The 16,890-nt window shown below is 41.8% G+C and overlaps 1 protein-coding gene across 1 annotated transcript in view; it reads right to left on the reverse strand.

Moving 5' to 3' along the window:
- Window positions 1–1,951: 1,951 nt before the first annotated feature.
- CBLN4 (cerebellin 4 precursor) overlaps window positions 1,952–16,890 on the reverse strand; it is a 37,174-nt gene continuing 22,235 nt past the window's right edge. The window contains exon 3 of the mRNA XM_073682762.1: window positions 1,952–5,454. Within this exon, the coding sequence (XP_073538863.1) occupies window positions 5,257–5,454 (198 nt within the window). The 3' untranslated portion in view covers window positions 1,952–5,256. The remainder of the gene's footprint in view (window positions 5,455–16,890) is intronic.

Consider the following 16,890-nt stretch of genomic DNA (forward strand, 5'->3'; position numbering starts at 1 on the left):
ATAACAGGCTGGAGAAACTTGCACCTATTGCCACTCTATCTTCAGCTCTTTTGTGAGAAACTAATGTATTTGGGTAGCCACTTGGGTAGTCTACCAAATAGAATTCCTGAGAAAAAAATTGGGGATGGCTTCGCTACTGGTTCTGGGGGCAGCGCTAATACCATGGTGTCGTACCATAGTTTACTGGAAATATTCCAGGCTGGTAGGAGGCAAGCAGCTTCCCACAGAAAAGTACCAGCAGTAATGTTCAGGGACCCTTGCTTGTGAAGGGCGGAGACGATACCGGGAGAAATAGTGGCGGCTGGGGACCGAGTATGGACACCCGGCCGCCGTCGGCATAAGGTTGTGGACAGCTTCCACCTCCACGAGCCTAAAAGGCCACATTTCAAGTGCAAGCAGCTTTAGAGGACATCCTGGGAGAAATGACAGCTGGAGTAGATGCGGTTTCCCAAAAGTCAGTCCTTTAACCCAGTTAAAAAATATGGCTGTGGTGAAATACAACTCTCTGCCCACTGGCCACATTCACTTGACCACGGGTTTGTGGTTAGGCGGTCCTTCCCAGTAAGTGCACTGAGGAGGGCACAGGTAATGTTGTAGCACCCGTGCTTGTGGAAGGCAGAGATGACACCGGGACAAATAGTGGTGACTGGGAACCAAGTATGGATACCCGGTCGCCGCCGCCATAAGGTTGTGGATAGCTTCCACCTCCATGAGCCTAAAAGGCTACATTTCAAGTGAAAGCAGCTGTCAAAAATTTGGCAGTATAGTATTGCAGCCTATGGGTGGGTGGGTGGCTGGCTGCATACTTGCGCTTGCATTCCAAGGAATGGGGTAGGAACAACTGAACGCTGCACTAGGATAAGACGTGGACGATGATTGTTGCAAGTCTGCAACGACAGGTGCATGGCAGGAGGCATCTTCTCATGCGCCAAGGATCACTTATGATGGGCACACTTTTAGGCAGTGACCTGGGAGTCAGAGATGCTTCCAGGGGTCTTCTCCATGCTGTTCCCATGTCTTTTCAGCACTGTATGCATGTGTCTGATGATGTGTCACACACCACATGGCCAGATAAGATTGTAAAATGTTAAAATGACATTTCCTGATGAATGCATTTGTCATGGTTGAAAGCAATGCAAAAGTGCAAAAACGCATCAAAAGCGCTATGTGTGAACATAGCCCAAGGTGTGGAGGAGTATTTTTGTTTTTGGTTATTTATTTTGCCTTATATACAAGTCATTACCCTGGAAAGGATGTTCCTTAACATATTTCCCAGGAAAATCCATTTTGATTTTGTTTTCGTATGTTTTATTGTGAGTCCATAAAAGTGGCGTAATACTCTGGCAACATTGTTGACAGCAGTGATCTGGGAGTCAGAAATGCTTCCAGGGGTCTTCCCCATGCTGTTCCCATGTCATTTAAGCACTGTCTCCATCGATTTGGGCAATTTGTAGGCCCTCTGCAGACTGCCGGAGGGAGCTGCCTGAAAAATTCTCGAGTTTGCCATAGACTTACATTGGGCTCGTTGCTCAGGTCGAGCACCCGAATACTCCAATGTGGTCGACCCGAGCAACGTGTACCCAAGCATTTTAGTGCTCGACCATCACTAATGATCATGTGATATTTCAGTTTTTCTTTTTTAATAAATTTGCGAAAATATCTACATTTCTGTTTTCTTTCAGTTAACATGGGGTGCAGAGTGTACTTTAATGAGAAAAAAATGAACTTTTTAGAATTTACCAAATGGCTGCAATGAAACAAAGAGTGAAAACTTTAAAGGGGTCTGAATACTTTCCGTACCCACTGTAGAAGGCAAAATAATTAATGAAACCCAATTAAAATATATTTAGGTAAGAAAAAAATGCAATTAAGCGTGTTAGAGTCATGTTATGTATTCGATGTTATTAAAGTTATACCCCAAATATGATGACCACAATAAACACCCTATCTCTTGGTAGAAACAGTAACACATTTATTTGACCAAACTAAATGTCCAAACAGAATATGCTACATGGATGTGACAGTATTCTTGTGTTGATTGAATGTATCAAAAATATTGATTGAAGCCATTGATTTAGGGGAAAACATCTCCAAAAATATCCAACTTTTTTAAATTTAATGTTTCCTTTTCTGGCTGAAAATACTTTGATATTTCTGAAACTTAGCTTGGACCAATCACCCTTTTCCTGTTAACCATCAGACGACTTTGTCTTTAAACTACAATTATTATACCACCCGGGTCCATTTTTTATTTATTTTTTTCAAAACTCAAAGGTCAAAATTTCTGTAACAGATGAACTTTTATTATATATCATTGTGACACTGAGAAGTAACCATATATCTATTGACTTCTACTCTACAAATAGACTCACTACTGACTAATGTCTCTACGACTTATGGAGAATATTTTCATACTTTCTTTTTTGTTTTGTTTTTTTTTCCACCATTTACTATATCATTTCATCATTTTTAAGGCATCAACTGATAAGTTATGTGCAATCTATAAATCATGAGATACAATATTAAATTAAAATAAATAAATAAATAAAAGAGGATCTCTTCCCGGGCTGATAAAAGTGATTCCGTTGGTAGAAAAAATATCCCCAGGTTTCTAATAAAGTGCATATGATCAATCATGCTAATTAAACTTGAGCAGTAAGATTGAGCCGTCCTGCAGGGCAAGGCTGCTTTTTGCAGAGCTCGACAAGATGAATGACTTGAATGTTGGGTAAGCATTTTCTTGTCATTGTTATGAGCTATTTGCTTTATTGTTGGAGCATGCTGCTTATTAACACCTTACTAAAACTTTTTAAACTTATGTTTTTTTATTATACTAAAAAAGTGGTAGGGTGATTAAAGAGGAAATATTATTTCTTTTTTTTTCTTCCTTTGACTCACCGTAATATTTATTATTATTTTTCCAAGGCTTGTAAATAGGAGAGATAGTATATAAAGTCCATATGAGAAGATGGACTTAAATAGTATGTGCACCTTTATAGTTTTTGAAAACATTCTGTATATCTGGAGAGGTGCAAACACCTCTATTGGTGGCTGACTTCAGTTTTGTTTTTTATATTTTCTAGGATTGTTTTCTCTGACATGCTGCTTGAGGACCTGCAAGTTCAGAGTTTTCTATGACATGCTGCTTGTGGATTAGCAAGTTCAGAGCTTTCTCTGACAAGTGGCTTGTGGAATTGCAAAATCAGAGCTTTCTCTGATGTGTAGTTTGTGGAGCTGCAAGTTCAGAGCTTTCTTTGCGAAGTGGCTTGTGGAGCTGCAAGTTCAGAGCTTTCTCTGATAAGTGGTTTGTGGATTAGCAAGATCAGAGCTTTCTCTTACATGCAGTGTATGGAGCTGCAAGTTCAGAGATTTCTCTGACATACTGCTTGTGGATTAGCAAAATCAGAGCTTTCTCTTACATACTGCTTGTGGATTAGCAAATTTAGAACTTTCTCTGAGAAGCGGCTAGTGGAGTTGCAAGTTCAGAGCTTTCTCTGACAAGCGGCTTGTGGAGCTGCAAGTTTAGAGCTTTCTCGGACATGATGCTTTTGGAGCTGCAAGTTAAGAGCTTTTTCTTACATGCTGCTTTTCGAACTGCAAGTTCAGAGTTTTCTCTAACATATATCTTGTGGAGCTGCAAGTTCAGAGCTTTGTCCAACATGCCGCTTTTGGAGCTACAAGTTAAGAGCTTTTTCTGACATGCTGCTTTAGGAGCTGCAAGTTCAGAGCTTTGTCTAACATGTGGCTTTTGGAGCTGCACGTTCACATCTTTCTATGACATACTGCTTGTGGATTATCAAGTTCAGAGCTTGCTCTGACATGCAGTTTGTGGAGCTGCAAGTTCAGAGCTTTCTCTAACATACTGCTTGTGGATTCGTAAATTCAGAGCTTTCACTGACAAGCAGTTTGTGGCTCTGCAAGTTCAGAGCTTTTTCTGACAAGTGACTTGTAGATATGTAAGTTCAGACCTTTCTCTGACATATTGCTTGGGGACCTGTGAGTTAAGAACTTTCTCTGATAAGCTGTTTGTGGATCAGCAAGTTCAAAGATCAATTGCAGTTCTTGAAAAACTGTCCCCTGCCGCTTATTTTTCTCAATGCTCTAGTCATTATTTCTGTCTCTTCTCTTGACTTCACACTGACTTTTCTGTGCAAAAAGGCAAATTAGAATTTTCCTTGACGATGTATAACAAGCTGTGTGTGAATAATACTGACATGCACTAATCACAGAGGCCTCTACAGTGTTTAGGAAGAAGCTAGCAAGATATTTCACTACAGTATCAGACTAAATACATGGTTTAATTGCAACCTGGACCCAAAGAGACAATTTTGCATATGAGCTGTATACACAAAATGGCATAAGTTTAATAAGTAAAACTATTTGAAAAACTGCAAAGTCAGCTCATATTTAAATTTTGGTGTATTGCAGCAAATAAAAAGAATATTACAAAGGTGGGAATACCCTGTAATTATGGTGGTCACCAACTAGTTATGAATATCTAACGTCCAAATTTTGGGTCATTTTTCTGATAAAGCCATTCACTTAAATGAAAACCACATAATAATACACTGAGCCCATTCTCAGCAGGGGACCAATGCGGATTGAGATGGCCTGATGCTGCCACAATGTAGGTACCATACTGCAACAGTCAATACAGGGCACATAGTGGGAAAATAAGTAACAAACAGAAATACTATGTGAAAGGCAAGTCCAAAAATTTCCTTTAAGAGAAAAAAAACCTCAACAACCATTGATACTTCCCCTTTACCTTCAAACCACTTGGTTAGCTTTTCACATTCACAAGATTACATCAAAACGTCAGTTTTTGATCGTCCATTTAGTTTACAACAATGGTAAAATAATTTAAGACTTTTAGACTTTTTTTTAGTGATAGGACTGTTCGCCATTATAGTCTGCAACAAAAAAAAGAACTAAATTGACCTCCATTGTCCTCATCGCATCAGCCCATGATGTTTTTTTCCCCTTTTAGGCAAAGAAAAAATTTATTTCATTAAATATAAGTTGCAGGCAGCTTTAGAATTGTAACATTAGGCATATATATTCATTGTCTGATGGACTCCAGATATACTGCAAACACACAATAAATTTTCTTTGAAATGTTTTTAGAATTCGACTCCAAATTCCACCATGAGAAGTCAATCGAGAGACACTAATCCATCGATGAAAGAATGATCTTCGAATTACATAGGTGAAGGAATTGTCCAGTCTCCAGCACCAGAGTGATTGTCACACACTTCACAGAGGGAACACCAAGAAGCCAGAGAAGGTGGAGTACTGCCAACCCCCAACCAAGTTGCCTTTCTCTAGTTTTAAGTAAACTTTGTCCTCTTTATCCAAATACAGGAGAACTCCATTGGTGGCTGCCTCACGAGTGACATCTTTGTCCCCAGCAAAAGCTGATATGACCGGCTTCCCGTTAAGCATCAGATTAACCTGAAGAAGAAGAAGCACCAATTATATGAAGAAAAAACATCAAAAATACATTTCAGTGGTCACATCAGTCAATCGAATTCTGTGACTTTCACAAAATGTAGCTCAATGTAACAATACACTATAGAGAGAAAAAGTCTGACATTTTTGTCCGACAACCATCATTTCTCCTTGGTGTCCTTAGAAGCCCAATTTTTTGATTGTGCAGAAAATAAAACAGAATTTCCAGTTGGGCCACATGTTACTCAGCTCAAGAAAGTAGAGACTCTACCTAGTAAAGTTAGACTGTCCGCACCTTATTTCCTCCATATACATCCCTTGACTGATGACCCTGAGGACAGGGATTGTCATTACAGGACATACTTGGCAGCATCTCCTTGACTTGACTGGATGCAACTGATTAGCAGTCAGGACACTTTGTCATAAAATACAGTATAATTTTCTGCAAAAATGACACATCAAAGTTGGCTATTAAGGAAAACTTTGGGAATTGCACGGCAGAATTTGAAAATACTGGTGGTGGTTTAGGGGGTCAAAAACGATATTAGATTTTTAAGGATTTCACTCATCTACAGTGCCTTGAAAAATATTCATATCCTGTCATCTTTTTCACATTTTTTCACGTTACAACCGCAAACTTAAATGTATTTTATTGGGATTTTATGTGATATACCAGCACAATGTAGCAAGTGTTTGTGAAGTGTAAAGGAAATGATATTTGGTTTTCTAAATACTGTAAAAATATAAATCTGAAAATTGTAACATGTATTAGTATTCAGCCCCCTGTAGTCTGATACCCCTAAATAACATCCTGAGTGACCAATTGCCTCCAGAAGTCACATAATTAGTAAATTGAGGCCACCTGTGTGTAATTTATTCTCAGTATAACTACAGCTGTTCTGTGAAGGCCTCTGAGGTTTGTTTGAGAACATTAGAGATCAAACAGTATCATGAAAACCAAGGAACACATCAGACAGGTGAAGGATACAGTTTTGGAGAAGAGTAAAGCAGGGATAAGTTATAAAAAAAAATAGCCCAAACTCTGAACATCTCACGGAGTACTGTTCAATCGATCATCCAAAAATGGAAGGGTTATGGTACAACTGGAAATTTACCAAGACATGGCCATCCACCTAAATTGACATCCCAAGCAAGGAAAGCACTAATTAAAGAATCAGCCAAGAGGCCCATGGACATTCTGGATGAGTTGCAGAGATCCACAGCTCAGGTGGCAGAATCTGTCCACAAGACAACAATTAATCATATACTTCACAAACCTGGGCTGCATGGAAGTGTGGAAAGAAGAAAGCCATTTTTTAAAGCAAACCAAAAAAAGTCCAGTTTGCAGTTTGCAAAATTCTATGTAGGAGACACAACCAGAATGTGGAAGACGGTGCACTGGTCAAATGAAACCAAAGTAAAACATTTTTTGGCTAAATTCAAAACACCATGTGTGGCAGAAAACTAACACTGCACATCACCCTGCAACACCATCCCCACCATCACACATGGTGGTTGGTGGTGGCACCATCATGCTGTGGGGATGCTTTTCTTCAATAGGGACAGGGAAGCTGCTCAGAGTTGATAGGAAGATGGATGAAGCTTAATACAGGGCAATCCTGGAAGAAAACCTGTTAGAGGCTGCAAAAGACTTAAGACTGGGGCGTAGATTCACCTTCCAGCAGGACAATAGATCTAAATATACTGCCAGAGCTACAATGGGTGGTTTAGATAAAAGCAAATTCATGTGTGTGAATGGCCCAGTCATAGTCAAGAGCTAAATCACATTGAGAATCTTTAGCAAAACTTGAAAATTGCTGTTCACGGATGCTTTCATTCAATCTCACTGAGCTAGAGCTGGTTTGTAAAGAATAATGGGCAAAAATGTCACCTCTAGACGTGGTAAAAAGAGTAACGTTTCTCCTTGTGGAAAGTGACATACCGGCCCTGAAATGCCAATGTAAGGAATTACTTGCTGTGCAATGCTCCTTCGGGAAGTTAAATATCCAAATTGCCTCTTTAGAGAGGAAGAGGACTAAAACTCTGCCACCTGTTGGAAGTAGCAATCCTACAAGTCACTATTGACCGTTTAACGAGTCTTGCAATATGACTTAGGATAAAAGCCAAATCAGAATCTCAATTTGCAAACAGTGTTTTGGGGTATTTACTCTCGTCAGTGCAAAGTATAAGATCTGATTTGGCTAGGTGAGAGGCTCTGGACTGAGGTCTAAGGTGTAACGTTTCTCCTTGTGGAGAGTGACATACCGGCCCTGGCATGCCCATGTAAGGAGACTTATTTGCCTCTAGAAAATTAAATATGCAAATTGCCTCTTCAGAGAGGAAAAGGCTCAGTAGAGCCTCTCACCTAGCCAAATCAGATCTCGTACTTTGCACTGACGAAGAGCAATATCCTGAAACACTGTGTCTGGAAATTGAGATTCTGGTTTGGCTTTTAGGCTATGTGCCCACGATGCAGAAATGCTCAGGATTTTTTCCTGAGTGTTTCTGCATCTCCCTGGCAGAAAAAAACGCAAGCGGATTGTACATGCGGATTGTACATGCGTTTTCCTGCCAGGGACATGCGGATGTAAAGCGTTCTTCACATGCATTTCCGCATGCGGGTTGACAAGCGCTTTCCAAGCGATTTTAGCATCACTTGGAAAGTGCTTGACAACTTGGTTACACTATATAAATCCATGCAACCGGCACGGATTTATATAGTGTGACCGAGAGAATGTAAAAAAATAAAAAAATAAATATATACTTACCCTCCGATGGCCCGTGCAGTCTTGATTCACCGTCCCGGCTGCCGGCAGCGGTGGATTGAAGGACCTGCCGACGTCAGCGTCGCGTGACCCGTCACATAACTCTGACGTCAGCGCAGGTCCTTCATTCCATCGTGAAGTGCCGGGAAGCAAGGAGGAGCGCACCGCGGGCCGCCAGAAGGTAAGTATATATTAATTTTTTATTTTATTCTTTTTTTGCAGCTTTTTTAATGGTACCTGGGTGTGGATGAGACTCTCCTCTTCTCTACACCCGGGTACCATCCGCACATTAGAACGCGCCAATTACGCAAGTACAGATGCAGTCTTGCGGAATTGGCGCGTTCTAATGCAAGTCAATGGCGGCGAAAACGCAGCACTTCCGCAAAATAATTGGTAGTGCTGCGTTTTTTCCGCAATGATAATCCACAGCGGAAATTTCCGTAGCATGTGCACAGCACATGCGGATTATCATTGGGAAACATGGCGGGCCTTCTACCATGCGTTTTTTAAGCGTTTCTGCAGTCTTTTTGCTGCTGCGGAAACGCTTCAAAAACGCATCGTGGGCACACAGCCTTATCCTGTCATATTGCAAGTCTCGTTAAAGGGTCAATAGTGACTTGACAAATAGTTGTTACTTTGTGTTGGCATATCATATAAAATCCCAATAAAATACATTTAAGTTTGTGGATGAAATGTGAAAAAATGTGGAAAAGTTACCAGGGTATGAATACTTTTTCAATGCACTGTAAATCATAATATCTCCAGTGTTGGTCACTCATTGTCATCTAGACTTGTCTTGAAATCTTGAAGGTGTTTCATCACCACTTCGGATGGCTTTTTAGTTCAAAGTCGGGAGTTGACTTTGACTTGTCCTTGATAAGTCAACATAGTGGTTTCTGGTTTGGTGTAAGCTAGAATGAAGGGACTAGCGCTAAAGTGAAAAAATAGGTTTCCAGTCCATGATTTTTTTTTATTTTTTTTGACCTATTAAATAGAAATGATCTCTGGAACTGCCATCATTATGAGGAGCAGTCACCATTCGTGGATGGAGAGTTGGATGAACTTGCAAAGGTGAAAGACAACATTGAAAACAACCATATGTGAGCACATGATTGTTTCCAATGGCCCCATCTATTCATCTCTACAGGCGAGACCGGAGACTTGGGTTTCTTCATTCATTGAAATAGTTGGGTTCCTGAAAATCTTATGAAGCTTTAAATACTTTAGTGACATGGTGTTTTTGGCTAAAATCTCTTTTGCAACTAAGCTTCATTCAAAATTGCCACTGTTTGCCTTATATAGCCTCTTTGTTGCATTGTCTACTGCTGGGTGGACAGTGGGATAACTGGAATACATCAGTGAGCTATTTCTGACTCAAGAATTTATAATAACCCTTGTCTTCCTTCGTCTGAACTCCTCTCATCTGATTTATGCACAAAGTGTCTCGTGGTAATAAATCGACTGAGAGGAGCTCAGAAGAAGAAAGTTACCGTATATTCCGGCGTATAAGACGACTTTTGAAGACTGAAAAATCTTCTGTCTAGTCTGGGGTCGTCTTATACGCCGGTAATGCTTTTGAACTTTCAGAAATTGACATGCGGGGATACTCTGGGGGTGTTAATAAGCTGCCGTGGCCGTATCCCTGCCATGTCGGAGTTAATATAAGGTGGAGGGAGTTAAAATACGGCGGCGGTAGGTCCAGACAGTCAGCGCTTCTGTGCTGAAGCTGACAAATCGCTGCGTATTCCCAGCTCTGGACACAGCGCAGGGCTTCTGTGCCGACAGCTTTCACTTGTCACAGAAGCGCTGCGCTGTGTCCGGAGCAGTGAAGTTCGCATCGCTTCTGTGACAATATATGAAAAGCCGGCAATTCAGCAGCGGCATAAGCCGGCACCCGACAATTTAGAACAGAAAGAATAGAGCATCACACATAGATTAGATAGATAGAAACATGTCAGTCACATATATATGAAGTACAGTGACAGTGTTGCTTACTGTACTTGTCATTTAGTGTAAAGGATTTATTAAAACAAATATTAGTGTTTCCATGCACCGTCCCTTTAAAAAAGCCGGCCGGCAATTCAGCAGCGGTACCCGACAATTTATAACAGACAGAATAGAGCTTCACACATAGATTAGATAGATAGAAACATGTCAGTCACATATATATGAAGTACAGTGACAGTGCTGGTTACTGTACTTGTCATCTAGTGTTAAAATAACGGATTTATTTAAAAAAAAATTGGCGTGGGGTTCCCCTTAATTTTAGTCTCTAGCGGAGGTTAAGCAGACGGCTGGGGCAGATGTTTGAAGCCTGGGAAGGGGGTAATACCCACGGAGCTTCCCAGACTACTAATATCAGCCCCCAGCTGAATACTTAGCCTTTACTAGCTATTAAAATGGGGGACCCCCCCAAAAAAATGACGTGGGGTCCCCCCTATTTTAATAGCTAGCAAAGGCTAGGCAGACAGCTGGAGGCTGATATTAGTAGCCCAGGAAGGGTGCCATGAATATTGGCCCCCTCCCAGGCTAGAAACACCAGCCGTCAGCCGCCCCAGAAATGGCGCATCCATAGGATGCGCCAATTCTGGCACTTAGCCTCGCTCTTCCACACTGCCCTGGTGCGGTGGCAGGGGGTAATAGGGTTGGGGTTGATGTCAGCTTATAATGCCAGCTGACATCAAGCCCAGGTTAGTAATGGAGAGGCGTCTATAAGACACCCCCATTACTAACCCCATAGTCAAAGTTAAAAGAAAACACAAACACCCAGAATAAAGTCCTTTAATTGAAATAAACACACAATTCTTTATTGTTCTAAATTAAACCATACTTACCATCACGCCCATTCCAGCTGAAGCCAACGATCTCCTGCAATAAAAATAAAATAATAAAGCAACCTCATCCTTACCTTTCCATGGTTCCCAGGACAGCTCCAGCTCTGCTACATCGAGATGACAGGCTGGACCGCAGCAGAACGCTGCCATCCAGCCTGTCATCCCGCAGACACTGAGAAGCGCAGGCATGCTTGCGCTCCTCAGTGTCTCGCTGTGACGGCATCCAGATGAGCCGACAATGAACTCAGCTCACCTCCTGGACGTCCGTCACTGACAGCGTGGGAAACTTCTACTGCGCATGCGGGGAGCAGGAGAATTTTCCCACGCTGTCAGTGACGTGCATGAGGTGAGCCGAGTTCATTGTCGGCTCATCTGGATGCCGTCACAGTCAGACACTGAGGAGCACAAGCATGCCTGCGCTTCTCAGTGTCTGCGGGATGACAGGCTGGATGGCAGCATTCTGCTGCGGTCCAGCCTGTCATCTCGATGTAGCAGAGCTGGACCGGTCCTGGGAACCATGGGAAGGTAAGGATGAGGTTGCTTTATTATTTTACTTTTATTGCAGGAGATCGTTGGCTTCAGCTGGAATGGGCGTGATGGTAAGTATGGTTTAATTTAGAACATTAAAAAATTGTGTGTTTATTTCTATTAAAGGACTTTTTTCTGGGTGTTGTGTTTTTTTTAATTACTTTACTAGAAATTCATGGTGGTCATGTCTAATATTGGCGTGACCCCATGAATTTCAGGCTTAGGGCCAGCTGATAATGCCAAGCTGGCCCTAACCCCTTTATTACCCAGTGAGCCACCGCACCAGGGCCCTGGATGAGTTGGGTACAGCGCCAGAAGATGGCGCTTCAATGAACGCGCCATTTTCTGGGGTGGCTGCGGACTGCAATTTGCAGCGGGTGGGGCCCAGAAAGCTTGGGTCTCCCTGCGCTGCAGATTCCAGCCCCCAGCTGCCTAGTTGTACCTGGCTGGACACAAAAATAGGGCGAAGCCCCACGTCTTTTTTTTTTTAATTATTTCATGAAATAATAAAAAAAAAAAGGGCTTCCCTATATTGTTGTGTCCGGCCAGGTACAAATAGGCAGCTGGTGGTTGGGGGCAGCCCGTTCCTGCCTGCTGTACCTGGCTGGACACAAATATAGTGCGAAGCCCCACGTCAACATTTTTGGGAAAAATTAATTACAAAATTAATAATAATTTAGGGACTGCATCTTTATTAACCCCTCAATTGTCATTTAGTGTTAAAATAAAGGATTTTTTAAAAAGAAAATTGGCGTGGGATCCCCCATCATTATAGTCTCTAGCGGAGGTTAAGCAGACGGCTGGGGCAGATGTTTGAAGTCTGGGAAGGGGGTAATACCCACGGAGCTTCCCAGGCTACTAATATCAGCCCCCAGCTGAATACCTAGCCTTTACTAGCTATTAGAATGGGGGACCCCCCCAAAAAATGACGTGGGGTCCCCCCTATTTTAATATGTTTATGAGTGACAGTTTTCCTGCTATATACCTGCATGTCATAAGAATTTAAATTAAAAAAGGACCATGTTAAATTCAAATCTGTTTTTTTTTTAATTTTTACCGGTGTTTGGTATGCGTTGGAAAAGGGGTAGTCTTATACGGTGAATATATCCTAAACTCTATATTTTAACAGGAAAGTAGGGGGGTCGTCTTATACACCAGGTCGTCTTATACGCCGGAATATACGGTAATTGAGCTCACTAATGGATTCTCAGTTGATTCATTCTGTTAACAAAATACTGCATCCAAGAACACAGCTTGAAGATCTGATAGAATTTTATGTATTGGGTCCAATCAATTTGGATCAGTAATGGAAACACTGATGAAAAAATAATAAAAATAAATGTAAAAAATGGGTATGTATTGAGGGAAACCATTCAGCAAAAAAAGGGATGTATTGAGGGAAACCATTCAAGAAAAAAAGTGTATGTATTAAGCCCTTAGTCCGACCTGTCTGCATGCTCATGTAAGAGCTCAGTTCTTCTGCCTGCTGAATAGAGTGCTACAGAGCAGGGTCTCAGGACCTGGACACCCACCAAACACGGAGGTCAAGATGTGGGAAAATAAAGATGGAACCCTTTAAATTAAAATAAATAAAAAATGAACAATGAGCCGAGCCTGATATCTCTCCTTCCACCCGCTCTATATTTATCTTGCATAGACTTAATAAAGGACTTAACTATTGCACTAATTTCATGCAGGATTCTCCAGGGAAAAGGTCTGATCCAAGGAACAAAATGTCAATCCTGCAATAAATTATCATTAAATCTGGTGAGGAGCTCATTGTTTGCCCTGGATATTTTAATGAGAGGGTTATGTACACACGGAGTGCTCCCTTATACATAATAAAGTTCTATATACAAAGGAAGCGAAAATATATTATCCATACTGCTGGCACTTATACGGACTCTGCCATGTATATTATAAAATCCCAGCAGTGGTGGGAGACATGAGCCACAGGTAATTAGTCATAACCAGGAGTCACAAGCCTTCCTCGGATTTCCTGCATCCACTTTATCTGATAATCCAGCCTGAATAAATATAGTAGGTTGCAAATGAATATATGTACCCTTGCACTCTCCCTTATTCCAAAGCCCCCTATTGAAAAAAATACAAAACTTTTTCCGTTTTATGTATACAGCGCCTATGCAGTCCTATGAGTCTCCATGGTTGCAGACTACTAAGTGGAGACTTTAGGTTTTCAAGAATATGTAGGGCAGATGACGGCAGGATCAGACTACGGAGGGCTTGCTGTAATAACCTTATGAAAACTATATAAAAGAAAAAGTGAAAAGTACAAAATCCAATATTTTTTATATTTATTTTATTGGATTATGTTGTAGCAAGTTTCAGACCTGCTTAAAATGTGCGATCCTTGGGTTCATAGTGGCCCCTGTGTGATTGACCTTGAGGGTCGTAGTTATTATAATTATTCTTATCACTTATGTTATAATGTGTTGGTAGAATTTTCCAACACGTCTTGTAGAAACTCAGAATTTTCAATTAACTTTACAGATTGTGTCAAAGCCATTTTGTAATAATTATATTTATTGGACAATAAAGGAGGCAATTATCCTGGGCACAGCGCATAATATCCACCACCACCGATATACATAAGGAATCGCGGCTAAAAAAGTCATTAGAGAAGAAATCAAAAGAGTAGAAAATTTAACAGAAGGGTCAAGAGTAGTGTTGAGCGAGCACTAAAATGCTCGGGTGCTCGAAGCTCGGGCCGAGCTCGCCGTGATACTCGGGTGCTCGACCCGAACAACGAGCCGAATGTTAGTCTATGGGAGACTCGAGCATTTTTGCGGCGGCTCCCCCGGCAGTCTTTTAAAAGCCTAACAAGTGCCCAAAACGATAGTGACAGTGCTCAAATGACATGGGGACAGCATGAGGATCGCCCCAGGAAGCATTTCTGACCCCCAGGTCACTGCTGTCAACAACGTGGTCAGAGGTATTAAGCCACTTTTACGGACTCACAATAAAACGTTCAAAAACGAAAGTGAAAGTGCTTTCCTGTGAAATATGTTAAGGATAGTGTTGAGCGATACCTTCCGATATCAGGAAATATCGTATCGGATTGGATCGGACCGATACCCAAAAAGTATCGGATATCGCCGATTCCGATACCGGAAACCAATGCAAGTCAATGGGACACAAATATCGGAATGAAAATAAACCCTTTCTTTCCTTGTAGGTTAATTCTACATGAAGTAAAACAACTAAGAATAATGTAGAATGTATTACGCGAAAAGCCGGCAATTCAGCAGCGGCATACACCGGTACCCGACAATTTACAACAGAAAGAATAGAGCATCACACATAGATTAGATAGATAGAAACATGTCAGTCATATATATATGAAGTACAGTGACAGTGTTGCTTACTGTACTTGTCATTTAGTGTAAAGGATTTATTTAAAAAAATAATTGTGTTTTCATGCACCGTCTCTTTAAAAAAGCCGGCCGGCAATTCAGCAGCGGTACCCGACAATTTATAACAGACAGAATAGAGCTTCACACATAGATTAGATAGATAGAAACATGTCAGTCACATATATATGAAGTACAGTGACAGTGTTGCTTACTGTACTTGTCATTTAGTGTAAAGGATTTATTTAAAAATATAATAGTGTTTTCATGCACTGTCTCTTTAAAAAAGCCGGCCGGCAATTCAGCATCTGTACCCGACAATTTAGAATAGAAGGAATAGAGAATCATACATAGATTAGATAGATAGAAACATGTCAGTCACATATATATGAAGTACAGTGACAGTGTTGATTACTGTACTTGTCATTTAGTGTTAAAATAAAGGATTTATTTAAAAAAAAATTGGCGTGGGGTTCCCCGTAATTTTAGGCTCTAGCGGAGGTTAAGCAGACGGCTGGGGCAGATGTTTGAAGCCTGGGAAGGGGGTAATACCCACAGAGCTTCCCAGGCTACTAATATCAGCCCCCAGCTGAATACCTAGCCTTTACTAGCTATTAAAATGGGGGACCCCCTCAAAAAAATGACGTGGGGTCCCCCCTAATTTAATAGCTAGCAAAGGCTAGGCAGACAGCTGGGGGCTGATATTAATAGCCCAGGAAGGGTGCCATGAATATTGGCCCCATCCCAGGCTAGAAACACCAGCCGTCAGCCGCCCCAGAAATGGCGCATCCATAGGATGCGCCAATTCTGGCACTTAGCCTCGCTCTTCCCACTGCCCTGTAGCGGTGGCAGTGGGCTAATAGGGTTGGGGTTGATGTCAGCTTATAATGCCAGCTGACATCAAGCCCAGGTTAGTAATGGAGAGGCGTCTATAAGACACCCCCATTACTAACCCCATAGTCAAAGTTAAAAAAAAAACACAAACACCCAGAATAAAGTCCTTTAATTGAAATAAACACACAATTCTGTATTGTTCTAAATTAAACTCTACTTACCATCACGCCCATTCCAGCTGAAGCCAACGATCTCCTGCAATAAAAGAAAAATAATAAAGCAACCTCATCCTTACCTTTCCATGGTTCCCAGGACAGCTTCAGCTCTGCTACATCGAGATGACAGGCTGGACCGCAGCAGAAAGCTGCCATCCAGCCTGTCATCCCGCAGACACTGAGAAGCGCAGGCATGCTTGCGCTCCTCAGTGTCTCGCTGTGACGGCATCCAGATGAGCCGAGTTCATGTCCAATGAACTCAGCTCACCTCATGCACTTCACTGACAGCGTGGGAGAATTCTCCTGCACTCAGCGCTTCAGCGTGAGAATTTTCCCACGCTGTCAGTGACGTGCATGAGGTGAGCTGAGTTCATTGGACATAACCTCACCTCATTCACGTCACTGACAGCGTGGGAAAATTCTCACGCTGAAGCGCTGAGTGCAGGAGAATGTTCCCACGCTGTCAGTGACGTGCATGAGGTGAGCCGAGTTCATTGGACATGACCTCGGCTCATCTTTATGCCGTCACAGCGAGACACTGAGGAGCGCAAGCATGCCTGCGCTTCTCAGTGTCTGCGGGATGACAGGCTGGATGGCAGCGTTCTGCTGCGGTCCAGCCTGTCATCTCGATGTAGCAGAGCTGAAGCTGTCGTGGGAACCATGGAAAGGTAAGGATGAGGTTGCTTTATTATTTTTCTTTTATTGCAGGAGATCGTTGGCTTCAGCTGGAATGGGTGTGATGGTAAGTAGAGTTTAATTTAGAACAATAAAGAATTGTGTGTTTATTTCAATTAAAGGACTTTTTTCTGGGTGTTGTGTTTTTTTTAAATACTTTACTAGAAATTCATGGTGGTCATGTCTAATATTGGCGTGACCCCATGAATTTCGGGCT

This window comes from Phyllobates terribilis, unplaced genomic scaffold, assembly GCF_046119375.1.
Source record: "Phyllobates terribilis strain yellow unplaced genomic scaffold, ASM4611937v1 Scaffold_5__5_contigs__length_657084704, whole genome shotgun sequence".
Taxonomy (NCBI): domain Eukaryota; kingdom Metazoa; phylum Chordata; class Amphibia; order Anura; family Dendrobatidae; genus Phyllobates; species Phyllobates terribilis.